Source organism: Apteryx mantelli, chromosome 18, assembly GCF_036417845.1.
Source record: "Apteryx mantelli isolate bAptMan1 chromosome 18, bAptMan1.hap1, whole genome shotgun sequence".
NCBI lineage: Eukaryota > Metazoa > Chordata > Aves > Apterygiformes > Apterygidae > Apteryx > Apteryx mantelli.
Genome location: NC_089995.1, coordinates 19,266,331 through 19,285,907, shown reverse-complemented (window position 1 = coordinate 19,285,907; position 19,577 = coordinate 19,266,331). Strand labels below are relative to the sequence as shown.

At 55.3% G+C, this 19,577-nt stretch overlaps 2 protein-coding genes across 2 annotated transcripts; both read left to right on the top strand.

The window, feature by feature from the left end:
• Positions 1 to 598: 598 nt before the first annotated feature.
• Positions 599 to 9,725, top strand: LOC106490849 (bactericidal permeability-increasing protein-like). Its single transcript, XM_067307483.1, has 15 exons — positions 599 to 758; positions 1,263 to 1,377; positions 1,900 to 2,028; positions 2,286 to 2,441; positions 2,951 to 3,014; positions 5,242 to 5,305; positions 5,777 to 5,868; positions 6,040 to 6,216; positions 6,416 to 6,475; positions 6,673 to 6,840; positions 7,251 to 7,318; positions 7,557 to 7,599; positions 8,129 to 8,192; positions 8,640 to 8,716; positions 9,278 to 9,725. Exons 1-15 carry the CDS (start codon positions 644 to 646, stop codon positions 9,323 to 9,325), a joined length of 1,440 nt encoding a protein of 479 aa, XP_067163584.1. The 5' UTR covers positions 599 to 643; the 3' UTR covers positions 9,326 to 9,725.
• Positions 9,726 to 10,446: 721 nt separating this feature from the next.
• CDK5RAP1 (CDK5 regulatory subunit associated protein 1) lies at positions 10,447 to 17,799 on the top strand. The gene is made up of 13 exons (XM_067307636.1): positions 10,447 to 10,526; positions 10,967 to 11,070; positions 11,519 to 11,553; positions 12,290 to 12,390; positions 12,578 to 12,788; positions 13,635 to 13,755; positions 14,023 to 14,253; positions 14,486 to 14,583; positions 14,697 to 14,752; positions 14,863 to 14,993; positions 16,000 to 16,149; positions 16,848 to 16,988; positions 17,136 to 17,799. Exons 2-13 carry the CDS (start codon positions 10,993 to 10,995, stop codon positions 17,214 to 17,216), a joined length of 1,434 nt encoding a protein of 477 aa, XP_067163737.1. The 5' UTR covers positions 10,447 to 10,526; positions 10,967 to 10,992; the 3' UTR covers positions 17,217 to 17,799.
• Positions 17,800 to 19,577: the final 1,778 nt, after the last annotated feature.

The following is a 19,577-nucleotide window of genomic DNA, read 5'->3' as shown; positions in this document are numbered from 1 at the left end:
AGTGCCTCTTCACCAGCCCTTGCTCGGTGTCAGGTGAATCTGGGGTTTGCTCTCCCGAGGTGAAGGAACAGAACTCGTTTTCTTTAGCCCGGGCTGTGCTGCTGCTGCTGCTGCTTGGTGCCTGTGACTGGTGATGGCTGGGGGCAGGAGCCGGGAGATCTCCGGCGGGGCAGGAGGGCTCGGAGGCAGCTCCGGTGCAGCCTGTGCCCAAGGAAAGCAGCCGGGGCAGAGCACAGAGCGAGCAAACAAGCCCCTCGAGCTCGGCTGGCAGAATCGAACCGGTGCCAGCAGCACGTCTGCTCCTGCTGCCTGGGAAAACTGGTCACATCTGACCTAGGGCTAAAAGCTGAGCAGTTGCCTCCTGCTTTTCACTAGCCCATCGGGGTCCCCGAGGAGAAGAGCCGGCGGTGCTGCCGGGCACAGGTGAGCCGCCAGAGCAGGGCCGTGGCCAAGCAGGAAGCACTTTCGCTTGCTCGCCGGCCGGCTGGGGGCTGGGACGCGGGGCCGTCCCGTGCAGGAAGGCGCAGCGGCTCTGCGTGCCGTCCTCGCTCTCGGTTCCCTTTTCCGCGGTGCTATAAAGGTGGAGGGCGAGCGGGCAGCGCCGCAGCTCGTGCAGGGCGGCCGACCTCGCGGGGCGGCGAGGATGGGAGTGCGGAGCCCGGCGCTGGCTTGCATGGTGCTGGCCGCGTGCCTGGCGCTGGCCGGGGCTGTGCACCCCGGCTTCGAGGTCAGGATCACTCAGGCGGGCTTGGACTACGGTAGGTTTGGCCCCAATTTCCCCTCTCTTGCAGGTGGGCAGAGCGGGGTGCACGGCAGGTCTGGCGGGGTGGAGGGTCTCGCTGCGGCCGCACGCCTGCAGGCAGCGCCGGCGTGCCCAGGTGCCGAGCTGCCGGGGGAGGCAGCGCCCGAGATGGATGGGCCCCGCGTCGCTGTTATTGAGGCAGGCAGAGCCCTGGCTCCACTGGAGCGGAGTTATGGATTGAAATACGCTGTGCAAGAAATGGCTCATTTACCCCAGCGGCTCCTCCGGCCGCGCTGGAGAGCAGGACGTGACTCCCCTGCCTCGCCGGAGCAGGGATGCAGCACCCGGCTGTGCCACGCTGCTCCCGGGGACCGGGCTCCCTCCAGCTTTCCTGTGCTGCTGGGAAGCGGGAGCAGCACGGAGCTTGGGGCCCTCCTGCGTGTTGGAGGGAGATGGGAGTCAGGGCCGGGTCCCCTTCGGAAAGAGCATGGCAGTGATGTTTTCCCCATGTCCCTTGCAGCTCGTCAGTATGGGGTCGCTGTCCTGGAGAAGAAGCTCAGTCAGCTGAGGCTGCCGGACATCTCGGGGGACTTCCGAGTGCGGCATGTAGGAAAAGTGCACTACAAGATCTCCAGGTGAGCCTGGCCAGCCCGCCGAGCAGTGGCCCCCCCCCCCCCCCCCCCCGGCCTGCACAAGGCACAGGAGGCTTGGGAAGGGGCAGGGGTGCCTCTGGAGCAGCGAGCATGGTCCTCTCCCCGCCGCACCCCAGAGATGTCATCCGCGTCCTCGGAGTGGGCTGGGACGCTCCTGCTTCTGACCCTCCCCGCCCGGTGCAGGGGAAAGGGGAACTAGAGTTACAGCAATTTGGGTGCAAGCGGTTTTTGTGCAACTGAGCTCAAAGCGGTGAGTTTGGCACAGTGACGTGCCACAGAAATGCAAAGTGAAGTGATGCCTTCAGAAACACGGTCCCTGCAGTCCCTGAAACAGCAGCTCATTTGCACTTCAAGCCCAGGCCAGCGGGAGCCAAGAGGTGCCGCAGGGAGCCGTGGGGTGGACGGCTCCGGGGCTCCTCGAGCCCGGCTCCCTCAGCAGCAAGGCTTGCAAGGGGTCGAGGCACCACCTTTCAAGCGCTTTTCCTTTTATTTCTTTATTTTTAGCTTGAACCTTCGCAGTTTCCACTTGCCAAACTCGCAGATTTCCCCAATCCCCAACGTGGGCCTGCAAGTCTCCATCTCCAGCGCCTTTGCCAAGGTGGACGGGAACTGGCGGGTGAAGGTGCATTTCATGTAGGTGCCCCGTGGCTCTCCCTGAGAGCATCTTCCAGTCGTCTACGTGCTTCACTCTGCATTTCCCACTCTGGGTCTGGACTGTTTTCTTCTCCTCCTGAAGTTTGGTCTTTCTGAGTTTAGAAGTCTTCATCTTCTCTGGATGCTCTCTACAAGGGGAAGCCTGAGCTAGATCCATCTCGAAGCTCTGGCTGGTTTGGGGTCCAACCACCAGGACTCACCAGTGAAAAATGCCCCCTTTCTTGTTCTCCCTGCAGTAGGGACCACGGTTCGTTTGACCTGAAGGTTGAGAATCTCTCTATCAGAATCAGCCTGAAGCTGGGCAGCGATGCCTCTGGGAAGCCCACTGCTGACACCTCTGACTGCAGCACTCACATCTCCGACGTTCGTATACACTTTTCGGGCAAGTTAGGGTATGTAACTTCACTGTTAAAGCCTAGAAATCCTGTGTGTTAGTTCAGCTGGTATGGGAATGTGACAGGCAGCGTGGCACGGCTTTCAGGCCCTGGTGCAAGGAATAGGATGCTGGCACCCGCTATCCCTTGCAGGTTGTCCCTTCGGCCCCCCCAGACCTACTTGCCCCTTGCACACCATTATCCAGCTGCCTCTGGACTCTTGCAATACAATTTCCATCCAGAGATGCAATTGAAAGAACTTAAATCTGGTCCAGATTTGCTCTACTGTGGTTGCACGTTTAAGGGAGAAGTTTTCAGGCAGTCAGTACATTTGTATGCATGTTGTTTATAAGCAGGTCTGTTTGCAAATGTAAACCCTAAAGCAAAGCTAGACTCCAAATTGGCATGGGGATAACATTCTCCACTGTCTCGTATCTCTAGTGACGCTCTTTCTCTGGCAAATGCTTCTGCAGCATTGCCTGAGCTGGAGGGAGAATGACTGTATCTCTCGGTGCTTTTCTCCGCAGCTGGCTCTACAACCTCTTCCACAGCGCTATCGAGTCCAGGTTCAGGAGGATCTTGGAGAGCAAGGTATGGTAGGCCGGGAGGGCTGAGCTCCAGGCTTCCTGCTGATCTCCAGTCCTCACTTGTGACTGTGGTCTGAGCTCCTCCTGTCACGCATGCAGGTTTTGCTAGAGCCAGAGCATGCTGGCACGCTGCCGGTTTGGTGAAAACCGTGAGCAATGAGCGCTTGCGAGCTGCAGTCCCCTTGGCATTGTGTGGCTCAGGCTGAATTCTAAACCTGCAACATTTGCCAGTGCCTAAGATAATTGGTTCCTAATTAACAAAGACTTTTCTTTCCATGTGGTCAGTTAATTAGATCTGGTGCCTCAGCCAAACTCATTGTAACAGAGGAAACCTGATTAGAGCTGTCCTTTCAATGGCCTGCACTCATACAGGCATTTGGGAGCAATGGGGTAGAAATTCTCATCTCTGGATTTCAGACACTTGCCATCTTGTTTTAATGGGGTGCATCAGGGAAACCCTGGTACCTACAGCCCTGTACAAAAGCCTACATGCAGGAAACCTGCAATAAGACATGAAAACAAGCTGTTAGCAATAATTACTACAAGGCTAACTGGCAGGAGTTACAACCTCTCTGGATGTGAACCTTGTTCAGGAAGGAGGCAATTGGAGAACAGGCAAATCCCACTTCTGCAGCAGATCCGAGTCCTCATCCAGGCGCATTTGGCTACTTCGGATGCCATCTAGTGGCTTTTTATGGGCCACCTGGGAGCTGTGGGAGCAGATGGGTTGGCAGTAGGAGTTAAGCCGGGGCCAAGCAGACCAGGCCTTTTTTGCTCTTTTACCTCCTGGAAGGAAGGCAGTTGCGGGAATCTGGAGAGGCTCTCGCATCCTCGGCTCCTCCGGCAGTGCAGCAAAGCCCCCTCTTGCCAAACGCAAGTTTCTCAAGTACCTTTTCCAATGCATGAGGGGGCCGTGCAGGGCGAGGGCAGGGTGCACTGGGATGGACCGGGCAGGTGCCGCAGCAGGACTCCCTGGGCACCGCTCCATCCCGCGGGGCGGCTCCCGGCCCCGGCAGCCCGGCGTGCTGCATGAGCCTTGGAAAGTGTCTGCTGCCGCCAAAGGCACGAGGGACCTGGTCGCTGTAAACAGCGTTTCTGCTGCTCCCCTTCCAGCCTGCCTGTGCTTGTCCCACCGCAGCAAGGAAGCTGGTGGGTGTCCCGGCCTGCCGGGCGCGGGGCTGCAGCTCTCTCGCGCAAAGGAGGGATCAGGTCTCCTGGCCTCCCGCTAGCACTGCCCAACATGCTCCGCTGCACGATGCTGTTGTGGCCAAGCAGCTGAGAACGCCTCCCCGCCAGACCGGGGCTGCCCGGGACGTTTGCCACCTCCGGTACGGAGCCCTTTGGCGGTTTGTCCCTCCCGGGAAGCGATGGGGGCATTTCCAGCACAGATGGATGAACGTCGGTTGGGGGACAGTGAGCAGCAGTGACCCTCTGTCAATGAGGATGTGCCCGAGGCTCTGCCTCCTCTTCCTCCCTGGCTCTGCGTGGCCAGCTGGCTGCTTTGCTGGCAGCATCATCGCTGCTCCTCCGGCGCTCTGCATCTCGCCATCGGCTGCTGCAGGCTGGATGCCCGATCAGACAGATGATGGTGTGATCCAGCGTGGCAGTTCCCGTGCCCTTATGGGAACAGGACTGGAAGAGACCTTTAGCAGATTATCTCATTTGTCCGCAGGACTGTTTCCTAGGCCAGTGTTTAGCCCGCGCTCCAAGCTCCCAGTAATGCTGAGGCTTCACCTGCAGATGGGGGATGGCAGCGGCAGAGGGACGTGCTCTTCTGTCCTGGCAGCGCCAAGCTGTATGAACTCGCATTGCTTATTTGTCCTCCCGCCCCTGCAGGGACAGATTAACTCTTTCCATTGCTCTGCTTAAGCCGAACTGTTGGCTGCTCAGCACAATTCACTCCAGTATAGACCCCAGGGAAAATCTTAAGGGCCCAAGTGAGATCCCTTCAAAGAGCCTTGATACAGCTAAACTGTGCGTGGAGAGCTTGTCATGAGCAGATGTTTGCAGGTACAAACCCTGCATGTATTTTGGACACTTAATTAATTTGCTGTCTGATGCACAGACGCAAATGTCACTGTGTGCTCTTCTATTTAATCAGGCTTTTGCAAAGAATAAAAACAGCACTAGGCAGCAATGCAGAGACTGTCTGAGGCTTTTACCCTCAGGATGTGACTCGGTCACCCCAAACAGAGCTGCAGGTGCTAAACTTTGCTGCCTTTTTCTCCCAGGTCTGCGAAAACGTGGTCAGCTCTGTCCACAGCGAGTTGCAGCCTTACCTCCAGACCCTGCCAGGTACTGCGTGGGGCTGCCCAGGGGTTTCTGAGCAGCTCTTCCTCGCGTTTCCCTGCCCGTGAGGACAGCGTTCGACCCTCCGCCCCCTCCCCATCTCCCTTTATTTCCCCACCCGTGTTGAAAGCCGCTGAACGCTATCGGCGGAGGTTTGTCACCGTGCACCCAGCTGTCACCGTGCACAGGCGGCGCACGCAGCCGGAGCTGTGCCCTGGGGCTGGTTCTTAGCAAGGGGACCCGGGCTGCTTTGCAGGTGCAGGAGTCTTTGCAGTGCAGAGAAGCAGAGTGCGGAGGGAAACGTGGGGTTTTTTTGCTTCTAAAGAGACTTGGAGAGAAAATGCCCATGCATAGAGCCAGTACCGTGCGGTTGCACTGGGAAGTCCGGGTGCCGGCACCGCCTGGGCGGCAGGCAACGTCCTCCCGGCTTTCCCCTCCGCCTCCGTCTCGCTCACGGCTCTGCCTCATGTTTCACAGTCACAGCCAAGATAGATGCAGTGGCTGGGATCGATTACTCCTTGGTGGCACCCCCGGCTGCTACCGCCCAATCCCTGGACGCGGGCCTGAAGGTGAGAGGCTGCCGGGAGAGCTCGGTCCGGCTGATGCCATCGCAGGAGGCGGTGGGAGACAGACGGGGTTTGGCAAATGCCGCTTCCCAGCCCGGGTGAGCGGGTGATTCCCACCGCGCTCTGCCCGCCAGCATCACCCTTCCTTCCCTCCCTCGCTTCCTCCCTTTCCAGGGCGAGTTCTTCTCCGCGGTGCACCGCTCCGCCGTGCCCTTCCCTCCTCCGCCGCTCGCCTTCCCGCCGGACCATGCCCGCATGGTTTACTTCGGGGCCTCCAGCTACTTCTTCAACACGGCCGGCTTGACCTACCACGCCGCGGGGGCCCTGGTCCTCGAGCTCACCGACTCCATGGTGAGGGGCGCGCAGGGCCGGGTGCAACCCGCCGGCGGGCAGCCGGAGGTCTCGGGGCTTTCCGCTCCGCCGGCGGCTGAACGCGGGGCGCATCCGGGCTCGGGGCAGAGCCGGTGCCGAAGGGCCGATCTCACCCCGGCTCCCTGGCGGGATCGTCCTCGCGGAGCCGCCCCCGGCGGTGACCTCCTCCCTCCCGCAGATCCCCAAGGGCCTCGGCTTCCACCTGAACACCTCCGCCTTCTCGGCCTTCGTCCCCCAGGTGAGCGGCACGGCGGGAGCCGGCGGGATGGTTTATCCGGGAGCGCGGCCCTGCGCGTGCCCAGCTGCCGGCACGGGGAGCAGCGCGGCCGCGGCTGGCCGTCGGGGCCCGCGGTGGGTTTTGCTCCCGGACCGCCGCAGCGTTCTCCCGCGGATGTGCCGCTCTTCCGACCGCCCTCCCGCTCTGCTCCTTTCCAGCTGGAGAAGATGTACCCCGACATGCTGATGAAGCTCAGGCTGTCCACCCCTTCTGCCCCTTTCCTGAGCATCGACCCCGCGGGGCTCTCGCTCCGGCCGGTTGTGGATATCCAAGCTTACGCCATCCTTCCCAGCTCCAGCCTGGCTCCTCTCTTCCTCCTCAACTTGGTGAGTCGGGGCACGGCTTGCCGTGCCGGCTGTCTGCCGCCCCGGCAGGGAGCAGCTCGTGCAGCCGCAGCCCTGGGCGCTTGTGAGCTCCCCACCGCATCCCGGCGGGGCGAAGCTGGGAATGTCCGAGCTATGGAGCATCCTTCGGTGGCGTTTGGCAATCCCGTACCACCTCTGCTAGGAGAGGCGGTGAATTCCTTCCAAAACCAGCCTGTTTTGCTGCTTTTCTTGGTACATTGGGTGCATTCCCGAAAGAAAAATACCTGGGCTCGCAAATTCAGGTTTTGACGCTGGGTGCAAACATGCCCGTGGACAGGCAGCAGCCTCGCTGCGTTTCCGCGGTCCGAGCCGTCCCCCCCGGGCTCCTGCTGGGCTGGGGGAGCCGCTGGAGCTCTGCGCTCTCTCCCCAGACAGCCAACGTGTCCGCCAGCATCGACGTGAAGTCCAGCCGCATCGTTGGGAACCTGACGGTTGGCAGGTGAGGGGGAGAGGGGCAGAGCTCGCCCCGTGCCTCCGGCGGAGCCGCCGGGGTGCCCAGCCTGGGTGCAGCGGCTGGGGTGGTGGCTCTGCTCCGGGCTCCAGGATGGAGCGGGATGGGGAGACCCTGGGAACAGGGAGCTGCTGCGGCGGCGCTGAGCTGGGCCCGCAGGGAGCGGAGGCCGTGCGGGAACGCCTGCCCTGCGGAGGTCTCAGCGTGCTCTCCTGTACCTCTGCAGGCTGAGGCTGTCTCTGAAGCATTCGGACGTCGGCCCTTTCCAGGTGAGCTGCCCTCCGGAGAGCCCGTGCCCGGGTGGTGCACTTGGAGGGCTGGCGAGCTGCTTCCCCCCCAGCCAGTATCCGCTGGTGCAGGCGAGAGGTGCAGGGACGGTGCCCTGAGCCCTGGGGCCGCGCTGCCGGGCTGGGCTTGCGCTAGCGTGTGTCTGCCCAGAGCCCACCTGCCTCCCACCCGCGATGCTCTGCCCCTTCCCGGGGTCTTGGTGGCTCCGTCCCCTCTGGTCCGGGTGGTTCGTGAGCTGCAGCTCCACAACTCTGTCCCAGCTTTGCCTCGCCGCAGGACTGGGGTGCGCTGACTGTGCGGCCACCTCCTGCCACTGTCTGCGGGATGCCTCCGTCTTCTCCATGCTGCTCTGCCACCAGCACGGCCCTGACATGAGGCTGGTCTCTAGTGAAGCAGATGCTCATTCCCCATTCCCGGTCTCCTTTTCTTCTCCTAACTATCTACCAGTGCATGGTCACCTGCCCTCCCGCAGGCTAAAGCTCTTTCCTTCCCTTCTCTCCATGTCCCCAGGTGCGAACGCTGCAGTCAATAATGAACATACTTGCTTCCAGTATCCTGCTGCCACGTCTTAATGGTAAGGACCTGCTGGGGGAATGGGGGATGCTGGAATAAGCACAGACTTGGTTGCTCCATCACAGCAGGCCCAGCTCGCTAATTAAAACTGCGTGGCCAGGCCTGATTCGTGAGTAAAACTGGCAGTGAGCGGTGGGGACGGCAGTGCAAGCGTAGGGGTGTTGGGGGTGGCGGAGTTGGACCGCACAGTGCTGGAGCCTCCCTCCACATGGTGACATGCATCCAAAAGGGAACAGGACAGAAACAAGTGCAACATGCATCCAAATGCTTTCCTGAGTTCTATGGGTGCCAGCCCGAGGAGAGCCCCTGGGGGGGGGGGTTCCTCTGCTGCCCTGGGATGAGGCAGGGAGGACGAAGGGTCGGGGTGGTAGGAGGCAGCTGCTGCTTTGCCCAGCCCCATGTGCACCCTTCCTGTCCCCATACCACCCTGTGCATCGTCTTGTTCCAGCGCGATTAGGCCAGGGCTTCCCTCTCCCACTGCCGGACAGGATACAGCTCTCCAACGTCATCGTGCAGTCGCACCAGGTGAGCCAGCACCCGGCTGTGGCCCTTCACTGGGTGCTGGGGAGGTGGTGGGGTCCCAGCGCCACGGGAGGCCAGGCTGAAACGCCACCAGTGTCCCCTTGCCAAGGTGGTGGCTGCTCTGCACCACGTCCCAGCGGTGCGCTGTGCCCTCCTGCAGCTTTTAAACTTGGGGCCTGAGTTTCCCATGGTGCTTTTTATAGCACACAGAGGTTTATATGGTGTTACCCCCTCCTGTGGTGCAACTGCACGCTGCCAGGACTCGTCTGCATGTGGTGGGGCCACAGCCATGCTGAAGCCCAGGGATGCAGCAACCCAGGGGTGGGAGGGAAGCCGGTGTTTTGGGAGGCTGTGGGGAGCATCTGCTGGAGCAGCTGCGAAAAGATGCTGAATATTTATTGCTGGGTGCGGCTGCGAAACGTCTTTGGAGCTAAAATTAGCCAGAAGGGGCTGCAGAAGCCAGTTAGCTCGCATCCTAGGAACAGCCCGGCTCCTGGGCACTGGGCTGCACCGCAGGGCTGCGGGCTCTGCCGGCCCCACTGCCGCCCTCTCTCCCTCTCCCAGAACTTCCTGCTGCTCGGAGCAGACGTCCATTACGAGCGCAGAGGATGAAGGCGAGGGGGAGCTGGGGCACCAAAGTGAGCGCTGCCCTCCCGTCCCCACCTCACCCCTGTCTCCAGCTGCCGTCACGGGTCTGGGCCCGGCTCCGGCCTCTCCATCCCCTCCCTCACCACATGCCAAAGCCAAAAAAAAGTGGCTCTGCTGATGCCTTGCTCGTCAGACAGCTCGACTGGCCCCCGAGCAGCATGTGCTGGGGTTTAGAAACACCGGCAACGCCATGGTGGGGGAAAGCGGGAGGCTCTGCCGGGGTGGGCCAGCTCCTCTGCCATCCCTCGGGATCACCGGGCATCAATGACAGGAACGGGTCCTTCCCTGGCCCCCTCCTGTCTCGGCCCGGGGAGGCCGCGTGGGCGGTGAAATGCTGCTGGTGGCAAATAAAGCAAGCAGATGCGCAGGAACATGGCTACTGTTGTTATTTTTAAGCGTATTTCACGCTTACACCGCACTTTATGCACATCTCAGCGATTTGCTCAGTCAAATTTACCAGCGCCCCTGGTGAAGGCTGCGTTGTCTTCTGAACCGTTCCCCTGAAAATTTCATGGTGAAGTTGCAAGCGTTAACCGACAGCGGTGTTACAAAAATCTCCTCACAGCGCTTTTCTTGAAGGGAGAGGCGCTCTTGGGACTCCTTTGGGGGGTGTTTTTATCCCTGCTGTTGTAGGAAAACGGGTGTCTAATTCAGGCCGTTTCGTCTTCCGGCGCTGCCCGGGGGAGGGACGCGCCGCGGAACGGCAGCGCCGCGGAACGGCAGCGCGGGGGCGGCGGGCGGGGGGGAACCGCTTTCCCGCGCGCGGCGGCCCCACGCGATTGGCTGCGGGGCGCCGGCGGGTCCGGCCGCGTATCCGCCCCCCCTGCCGGGGCCGTCGCCATGGCAACGCGGCCTTGCCCTCGGGCCTAGCGCGGCCCGCGCCGGGAGCTGCGGCGGCGGCGCCGGAGCCCGCTGGGCCTGGCGGCGGCGGCGGCGACCATGCAGCCCTGGCGGCGCGCGCTGGGGGCGGCGGGGCCCTTCCTCCGGGCCGCCCGCGGGGCCCACGGCGGGGCGGGCGAGCGGGGGCGCGGGGCCGCGCTGGCGGCGGGGCCGGACCTGCGGCACTTCCTCGCGGGGGCCGCGCCGCCGCCGCCCGGGAGGCCCGAGCAGGGCCCGGAGCCGGGGCCGTGCGTGGCGGCCGGCCCTGCCCCCGCGCCCAGGAAAGGTCCGTGCTGGGGGGTTTGGCGGGGCGGGGGTGCTCCCGGGGCTTCGTGCTCCTCCTCGTGCTGGCGCGGCCCCGCCGTGGCCGGGTGCCAGCCGCCGCCGGGCCGGACAGGCCTTCCCGCCACCAGGCCCGGGGAGAGGCGGCTTTCGCCGCGCCGAAAGCTATAGCTCAGTGGTAACGCGGCTGCTGCCTCTCCGGGCAGCCGTGGAGCGGCACCCTCGGAGGCACTCGGGTTTCCCGGTGCCACCGGCAGGGCCCGTCTTTATTTTTGGCTTGTCCTTTCTGCATGGGCTGGAAGCAGCTTATATGCTGCTTGCTTGGGATCCCACCGATAGTGAGACTGAGAGCTTCTCTTGAATGGAAAAGCTCATGGGAACAGCTTGCATGCGAGACAGCCAAGAGAGACTTGCGCATCACACCCAGCTCTGGCTTTATTGCAGTGTACCTGGAGACCTACGGCTGCCAGATGAACGTCAACGACACGGAGATTGCTTGGGCCATCCTGCAGAAGAGTGGCTACACGAGGACGAAGGCACTCGACGAGGTGAGGCACCTGTAACACAGGCCTTCTGTGAGGGCTTCACACCAGTGCCATGTGTGTGAGTCCATCCCCTGGGGAGAGTGGAGAGGCAGATTTTATCTTGAGTGATTTCTGCGGCCTAAGTTTGTGGAGTAAATGAAACTACTTGACAAGCCTGATATAAAGCTGTTGGGTTTTTATTTCCATTACACTGCTGGGTTCCGTCTCAGCTGGAAAGGGGATAGGACTCATCTTTATCTGAGTTTACTTTCACCATTCGGTGGAAGACTTTACCAGTCTGCTGTTGTGTTTTCTTGCTACTTTGTTGAACCCCACTGTGTGTTTGGGCACGTCTTATTCACTGAGTTAAGTGGGTTTGATAGTCTGCCTCCTCAAGTGGCTTGTGCAGGGGATTAGTACTTCTTGTTGGCTTTTACAAATTCTCCTTCCTTTTTTGTTGTCCTTAATCTAGGCAGATGTGATTCTTCTTGTCACCTGTTCAGTGAGGTAAGAAACTTTTTGTCACTGCTGTTTTTTGAACAGTTTTTAAGGCATTTCCGTTTGAAAACCAAGGCAGTAAATATGTTCGATGAGAAAAGAGACTGCAGATGTGAAACTACCACTTAGTTTAGGGTAGAGCTAGCTGATGTTACTGCATACAGCATTAATTGTGCTATAAATTAGTATTCCATATAGTGAGAAAAAGCTCTTTGGTAGCGTATGCTCTGTGTATGTGTCATGAGCAGTTAGAGACCAGCACGGATTTGTGCTGCTTTGATATTTGTTTGTCTTCTGTGTTCTCTTGAAGTGACTGTCATTGCAGTACAGGGTCTATACTACAGAAATTTGGGGAATATGTTTCTGGGAAATTTAGGAACTATATCTATAAATATATAGGGAACTTCGCATGGTTTTTTTTTTTCAGAACGCAGTGCAAAATGCTCATTGTCACTTGTGAGGTAGCTCATACTTGCCGGCTAGGTCAGGCTTTCTCTGCAAGAGCTAAGTCTCTCAGTCATTTCCACAGCATAGATGTTCCCAAGCAAGTAAAATGGTAGTAGATAAGATAGAGCCAAGACACAGTATGCACACCACAAACAGCACTTCCATGTGCAATCAAATCAATCAGGCGAACGGTTCCCTGTGTTTAGTTAATTCTCCTCACAAAGCTTTTGTGCCTTCAGGTTGGAGGAACATTAAAGTGCAGCCAGTCAAAATAACCACTGTTTTCCTGGCTTCCCAGGGAGAAAGCAGAACAGGCTATCTGGAATCGCCTGCAGCACCTCAAGGCTCTGAAAGCCAGGCGGCTCCAGGCTCGCTTACCTCTCCACATCGGGATTCTAGGTACCTGGCAGGATGGGCAGCAGCGGGGAACATACGCCGTTGTGACGCATCCCATCACGCTGCGTTTCCTCTCCCCTTCTGGTGGCATCAAGCCTTTTCTGCAGGGTGAAAGCAGCTAGTGAGGGGGTGCAGAGGTGTCGCTGAGGATGGGCACTTCCTCACAGAGACCATTCTCCTTTGGCGGCAGGATGCATGGCTGAGAGGCTTAAGGAGAAGATTTTGCACAGGGAGAAGCTAGTGGATATTGTGGCAGGCCCTGATGCATATCGTGACCTTCCCAGGCTGCTGACAGTGGCTGAATCTGGCCAGCAAGCTGCTAACGTCCTGCTATCACTAGAGGAGACTTATGCAGATATTTTGCCAGTCCAGACTAGTGCAGGTGGCACAACAGCGTTTGTGTAAGTACCTTATTTTCCTGTGCATGTTTCTATGGTTCTAGTTTGGAAATACTGTTGTGCAGAACAGACATGTCAGTGACAGTAGCTACCCAAGAGATATAATGCCTGGTTGCACTCACTCCCAGCAGCCCAGAGACGCCAGCCTACCAGACTGTTTGTTGCTTCTTTGCTCTCTGACTGAGCCCTGGAGAGACTGACCTGTGCTCTGGCTGGCTATGGGCTTCTCTTATTCTCCTCTGAGAATGTTGGTTGTGGAAGCCTGATGCTGCACCAAGTGATTTCTGTCCCACCGACGTTCGTGCCTTTTGAAAATCTGTGCCACTCTCATCCCTGCCTTCTGCTATGTCCTGGCCTATGTTTTCCTATTTAATTTTTCTAATTCTCCATGTGTTGTCATTTCTATTGATTTTTTTTCTTCCATTTAATTTGTACAGTTTTGATAGTAAGATTCCCAAACATGAAATCAGACTCTGCTCAGTCTGGCCATAGAGTAGAGAGGGACAGTTTTCACCCTGTGCGATGCAGAAGGACCTTTCTTTACTGCCAGACTGCGACACAAGTCTGTGTCTCATTAGCTGCTTTGTAAGTTTCTCGAGTGGAAATACGCAGAGGATATTAGGAGGTGTTAGCTAAGGGCAAGCAGTAGTCAGCTGAGATTGGAACAATGTGGAAGGGAAAGCCGCAAAATTGGGTTCAGAGCTGGTGCTACATGCGCTGCAGACCAAGTGTTGGTGTTGGGCTGGCTGAAGGCAGAAGTGCTGGGCCAGGTCAAAGCAGGGCAGGATGCAACATGGGTGGTTCTTATGGAGCGGTCGTAATACTGACCTGTATTTTACCACTTTGCAGATCCATCATGCGGGGCTGTGACAACATGTGTAGCTACTGCATTGTGCCCTTCACCCGTGGCCGTGAAAGGAGCCGGCCCATTGCCTCCATCCTGCAGGAAGTGAAGATGCTCTCGGATCAGGTTAGGCAGAGCCTCATTCCAACTATTTCACACTGTGGTTCTCAGTGAAAGTGTTTTTTTTAGCAGCCTTTATGTCTGGAGATAAGGTTACCACAGGGTTCCACCAGCTGCTTTTTAATTGCCCTTGTAATACTGTGAGACAGACAGGGAAGGGAGGGCTCCCCTTGGAGACTCATCCTTGAAGTAAGAGTAAAACCATGGCTGCTTCTGCAGCTTTAGCCTTCCTGACCAAGTTATATATTTTTTCGCCTCTCTTTATCTTTGTAGGGGGTGAAAGAAGTGACCCTTTTGGGGCAAAACGTCAACAGCTTTCGAGATCTGTCTGAGGTCCACTTCCAATCAGCTGCTACCCCAGTCCTCAGCCGTGGCTTTAGCACAGTGTACAAAGCTAAACCAGGAGGCTTGCGCTTTGCACATCTCCTGGACCAGGTCTCCAGAATTGACCCAGAAATGAGGATCCGTTTCACCTCTCCACACCCCAAGGATTTTCCTGATGAGGCAAGTGTAAAATAAACACTTGGACTGCTGCTTGCAGGCAGGTAGCTGTGAGCTGTTAGATGTGGGTTGTGCCTCCTTCCCAAAGGGAACAGCTGTCCTGGGAGTGGGGGGAAGTGTATGCTGAAGTTGACAGGTTTGCAGTTTTCTGGCTTTTACTTGGGGAAGATTCTTCCCTTGGTATTCTGGCAGAGTTGGGCCATCTATGAGAGTGTCTTCTGAATGCTGTTCACAGGTCCTCCAGCTTATCCAGGAGCGACACAACATCTGCAAACAGCTTCACCTCCCAGCCCAGAGTGGAAGCACACGAGTCCTGGAGGCCATGAGACGAGGGTGGGTGATGGCCATGGAGAGCCCTCTACCCTGCCCTTCAATATAGGGTGCCGTTTTCTCCTCACTGACGTCATGGTTTTCTGACTAGCAAATCCATGTGTTGTTCATTGCAGATACACGAGAGAAGCCTATTTAGAGCTGGTACACCACGTGCGTGACTCCATTCCAGGTATGGGCTCCCTTTGGCTTGATCTGACTTCAGCACGATTGTATCTTACTGTCTGTTCTCGAAGGAAGTGTTCTTCTTGAGTGAAGTGTAAAGCTGTGTGTCTGTGACAGGAGTGAGCTTGAGCAGCGATTTTATTGCTGGGTTCTGTGGGGAGACAGAAGAAGATCATCAGCAGACTGTGTCCTTGCTACAGGAAGTCCGCTACAACGTAGGCTTCTTGTTTGCTTACAGCATGAGACAGGTGAGTGCAGGATCTGGAGAAGGTTCTCTTCTCTGTATGGACATCTCGCCTACATTGTCATTTTCTGTTTTGTCCCTAGCTCCTGAGCGTTGTTTCTCACAATCTCTTTGAAAATAATGCGTAGAGACTCAGTATGTTGGTGGGGCTTTTTGCTTACATGCAGCACTTTAAGGGTATGTGAGGTTGTTCTGTGCTCATGCTAGGCAAGAGGAGTGAAGCTACAGGGTTTACTGCCTCTCAGCATGCTCTGCAGTGCAACTTTTATGCCTGTAAGGCTTCCAGCTCCCCTGGGTGAGCAACAGAGTTGATTATTGATTGGGTTACCTAGTTCTGCAGACACTCCAGAGTGATTGCAGTGAAACAGCCATGTCTGCAGAGACCTGACTGCAGGTACATTTGTCTTTGCTGGTGAGAAATTGTGCTGATGTAGCTGGGCTTGGGTCCAGTTACAGAGACTTTCTCTCAATCAGTGCTGGAGAGAACTGGTGAATTTTTGGAAGATATACCCAGCAAAAGAGGTGATGCTTGACAAGTTTCCATTAAGATGCTCTCCGAGGCATAAGAGGCTGGTGGGGAAAGAGGGCAGGAGGCTGGGAAGCCTGAGAAAATAAAGGAGTATGGATCAGCTCTCCAAACATGGGACTAAAAGTAATAGCATCCATTGCCTGTCTTTGTCGACAGCCAGGCAACAGAGACATAACTCACAGGAGCCACAGAACCTTTGCTTCGTGCAGCCCCAAATACTCTGTGCCCTACCACAAACCTTCCACCAAAAAGATGGTGCAGAAAGAATGTGAGGAAAACAAGGATGTTGCTGGTGCTTGGGATCCTGCCAGAGCAGCACATATAGTAGCTAAAGATATTCCCTGAGGTTGCAAATATAGCATGTGACCCGTGAAAAGCTGTTGCTTGCTTGAAGTGCAGCCCAGCTGGCTGGGGTAAGACCGGGTTCTGATCTCAGGTTGTCTAGTTCTTGAGGGGCCACACTTATTTTGTCTGTTTGCAGAAAACCCGGGCATATCACCGGCTGCAAGACGATGTGCCTGCGGACGTGAAACAGAGGCGGCTGGAGGAGCTCATTACTGTCTTTAGAGAGGAGGCTGCAAGGACCAACAGAGCCATGGTGGGCCACTCTCAACTGGTGCTGGTGGAGGGGGTGAGTGTGCCTGGAACATAAACTTTTCCTCCTCCCCTCTTGCTGGTCAAGGGGCTCTTAGTCTATATACAGCAATATCCCTTCTATCTTTCCATCTCACCCTTCCCCTCGTACTCCTAGGACTCCAAGACCAGGTCTACACACTTAAGCAGGCAGCCCGATTTTCCAGAGTGCTGAGCTGAGCACAAGATGTTGCCTTATAAATGCATGATCTCTTTGGTTTAGGGCTTTAGCCACCTTGCTTCTAAAAACCTTGGTCCAAATTCAAAGACAGCCATCAGGGAAGTCACCAGACTTGGAATTCTGTATGGCACAGGGTGTAAAGAGGTAACTAGATGAGACTAAAATGATTAATTATGGCTTGTTGGCATAGTACAGACAGCATATTGGGTCCTTTATGCACTTGTGAAGATGAGACTCCTATCTGAAGGACTGGCAGTCCTGGAAATGGATGGGATAGGTTAGAGACCTCTCTCCACTCAAGCACTGAATCAGTGCAGGTTTTCAAGTACTGGCTTTGGTGTGTGGTTCTCAACACAGCAGCTCAGGCCATAGGACTTTGTTACACAGCATGCTTAGCAGTGTGGAAAGTCGATTTTAATACTGCCAATAGTGCTCAATTAATTCCTGCTGCGATAAAGCTCAGCAGTGAATCAGAGTTATTGCCACTCAGGTAATGTTCCCTATCCTCCTTCCAGCCCAGCAAGCGCTCTGCATCAGAGCTGTGTGGGAGGAACGATGGCAACATCAAGGTGATCTTCCCTGATGCCGAGATAGAGGATGCTGCAGACTGCAAAGCTCTGGTCAGGGCCCAGCCAGGGGACTACGTGTTGGTGAAGGTGACCTGCCTGGAATGCTTGTTTTCTTGGGCTATTTTTCCTGCACAGTGCTGTTCTCTAGAGCAGCTGCTGCCAGGAGAGCCTAAAATTAAAATGGATCTTCCTAAGCATCTTTGTTCCTAAGGACTGTTGTGCTGTTTCTTTCAGGTAACCTCTGCCAGCTCTCAGACCTTGAAGGGAGTTCCGCTTTGCCGTACTACCCTCTCCCGCTCTGCGGCTTGTTGTTGATGTATCCCTGCTGTCAATGGGCAAAAGCAGCAGATTTCCCCAGGATGAAACAAGGAAGTTTGGTCAGGGGGAGGTGGGGGCAAAAACAGGGATTTTCTTTTCCCTTTTGGCAACAACCTTCCCCCATAGATCAGTGCAAGTTTGTAGGCAAAAGGACAGAAGCCGTGCATGGATTTGCCAAACCCAGCTATGACATGATATTGTATTTTCACTGGCTCTCTGTTTGAACCCCCCTCCCGCCCCTTGCAGTGTTGCAGGTTCATCCCTGTCTTTGATCATGTCCTCTATTTCATCCCAGCCTGAGAAACTGATGTCTGCAGAGCAGGTCATTCCTACTAACTCAGCTGAATTTTGGAGCTGCAAAAACCTGCAGCACCCAGAAAATACAACTCCAATTACTGCTGTAGAGGGACAGCACAAGGAGACAACTCAAAGAACAGAAGATTTTGATGATTTCTTTCAAATATTAATAACTTCCCCATTTGCAAATGCTTGGAAAGGGTAAGGGAGAACCTGCCTCCTGCTTGTGTGATGGAATGTAGCACAGAACTGTGGAATATAAAGTGGTGTTTAACATGCACAAGTGATGCTTAGTATTTTATATCTGAGGATTTAGGGAATGTGCCCCTTGCACTGAGGATATTTGGATCTAGGCTAGAGGGGATTTCCTTGTCTCTAGGCCTAAGGGAATGTGTACTGTAATGACTGGGCAGCTGAGGTTACCTCTCTAGCCTGTCAAAACTAGGTGCAAACTCTAGGAGTTTTGTGCTCCTCTTCTGTGGTATGTCCTTCCCTTTGCTTAACTGGAGGGAAGAAAAGGTTGGTACCAGTTTAAATGGCCAGTAACTTCTGGAAGTTCATCTTCTAATTGCCTGTTTTTTATCAGAACCCACAGTTAACCCTGGCCACATAGTAGACAAGGCTGGACTATGACAAAATTCAAACAAATAACTATAACTTGCACTTGCAGCTAAGCTCTCTTGTGAAATGTGAGACAGAATCATACCTTTTAATATAGATAATCTTGTTATTAAAAGAAAAGATTGTAAAAGGCTCTATCCAGTGAGAAATATTGAAGAAGCTGATCAAGTCTTTCTAAAGTAGTTCTGACATGAATTTGCAGGATTTTTAAATTAACATGAAAGGGTTTTGCTAGAAAGTCTTTTCTCCTCCACTGGATCCAAGATACAATTTTCTCTCTTTGAAAACAGCATGGTTCACTGAGTATTCGTTAGACCTTAACTTAAGAAACAAACACTTTTTGCTGATTATCCCAAAGCTAATTCTCTTCTCATAGAGCTGAATCTTCTAACTGCACAGTCAGCACTAATCAGTGTGGGATTTGAAATGTTAAGAAATACAGTTCTATTCAGCTATCCTGCCTCCAGAAAGAATAGTGTCCTAGGCCCAAATTCACAAATCAGTTTGTAGGCCCCTGCTATCCAGTGAGTGTAAGCCTTTGACAAGAGGATTTTAAGGAAACGAGAGGGCCTATTTGGTTTGAAATACCAAGGGAAGAAGCAGGATGTAAGCATCATCACTCAAAAGTGACAGGTACCAAAGCCAACATGTGCTTGCTAATAAAAATAACTGGGTTAACTACCCTGCAGCATCTCTTTCAGCTCGTTTTTCCCGTGCATGTTAAAACCATGGCCAAACACCTCCTGAGAAGGGCTGACACCCGCCTTTCACTGTTCATTTTGACCTTTTCTCCATGAACACCGATTTCCAAGTGAGAAAATCTGACAGCAGTGCACCCTCCCCACTCCGTTCAGCTTTGAGGCCAGCTGTGGTCGTTTTACAATCATTATTTTAAGAACAAGAGACTAATGAGGAGGAGAGCTAGGTTTTACATTTTGATGAGAAGGTGATAATGCTCACTGCACAGACTCCCCCAGGAGCTGTAGTACTCACCATTTGCCTTGCCTCCTTAGTTTTTATAGGCCTCGGGAATGAAGGCTGAGGTTTTAAGGCAGCAAAGCAACCATTAGGATGACCTTGGAGGCTGAGTTAGTCATTTGGCACTGCCTGAAAGCAGGAATGGTTTTTCCCAGGGGCTAAAGGTGTGATGCAGTTTCTGTATTGCCCGTCACAAGGTTTGCTCCTTGAATGCAGCTGCTGTGAAACCTCTAACCTGTCTAATGCTCATTCTTGTACATTTTCTTTCCCACCTTCAGCAGGCACGAGAATCCTGAATTCCAAGGGAGTCTCAGTCCCCCTCAACGATTTATACCTTTCTACTATTGGAAGCTGAAGTGTTTTTATACATCAGTACCTCATTGATGAAAGAAAGATTTATTTTGCTGGGATTACTGCTGTAAGAAAGACAGCTGTGGGTCCAAACCACATTGTTGGTTAGTG

What these genes read in the sequence shown, in the direction of transcription:
- LOC106490849 (XM_067307483.1), top strand. Translation starts at nt 644, where the DNA reads ATGGGAGTGCGGAGCCCGGCGCTGGCTTGCATGGTGCTGGCCGCGTGC. An exon ending in CGGGTGAAGGTGCATTTCAT is followed by an intron (nt 2,029 to 2,285) that starts GTAGGTGCCCCG and finishes TTCTCCCTGCAG; the next exon opens with TAGGGACCACGGTTCGTTTG. An exon ending in TTACCTCCAGACCCTGCCAG is followed by an intron (nt 5,306 to 5,776) that starts GTACTGCGTGGG and finishes CATGTTTCACAG; the next exon opens with TCACAGCCAAGATAGATGCA.
- CDK5RAP1 (XM_067307636.1), top strand. Translation starts at nt 10,993, where the DNA reads ATGAACGTCAACGACACGGAGATTGCTTGGGCCATCCTGCAGAAGAGT. An exon ending in TCTCCACATCGGGATTCTAG is followed by an intron (nt 12,391 to 12,577) that starts GTACCTGGCAGG and finishes CTTTGGCGGCAG; the next exon opens with GATGCATGGCTGAGAGGCTT. An exon ending in GGTGGCACAACAGCGTTTGT is followed by an intron (nt 12,789 to 13,634) that starts GTAAGTACCTTA and finishes ACCACTTTGCAG; the next exon opens with ATCCATCATGCGGGGCTGTG.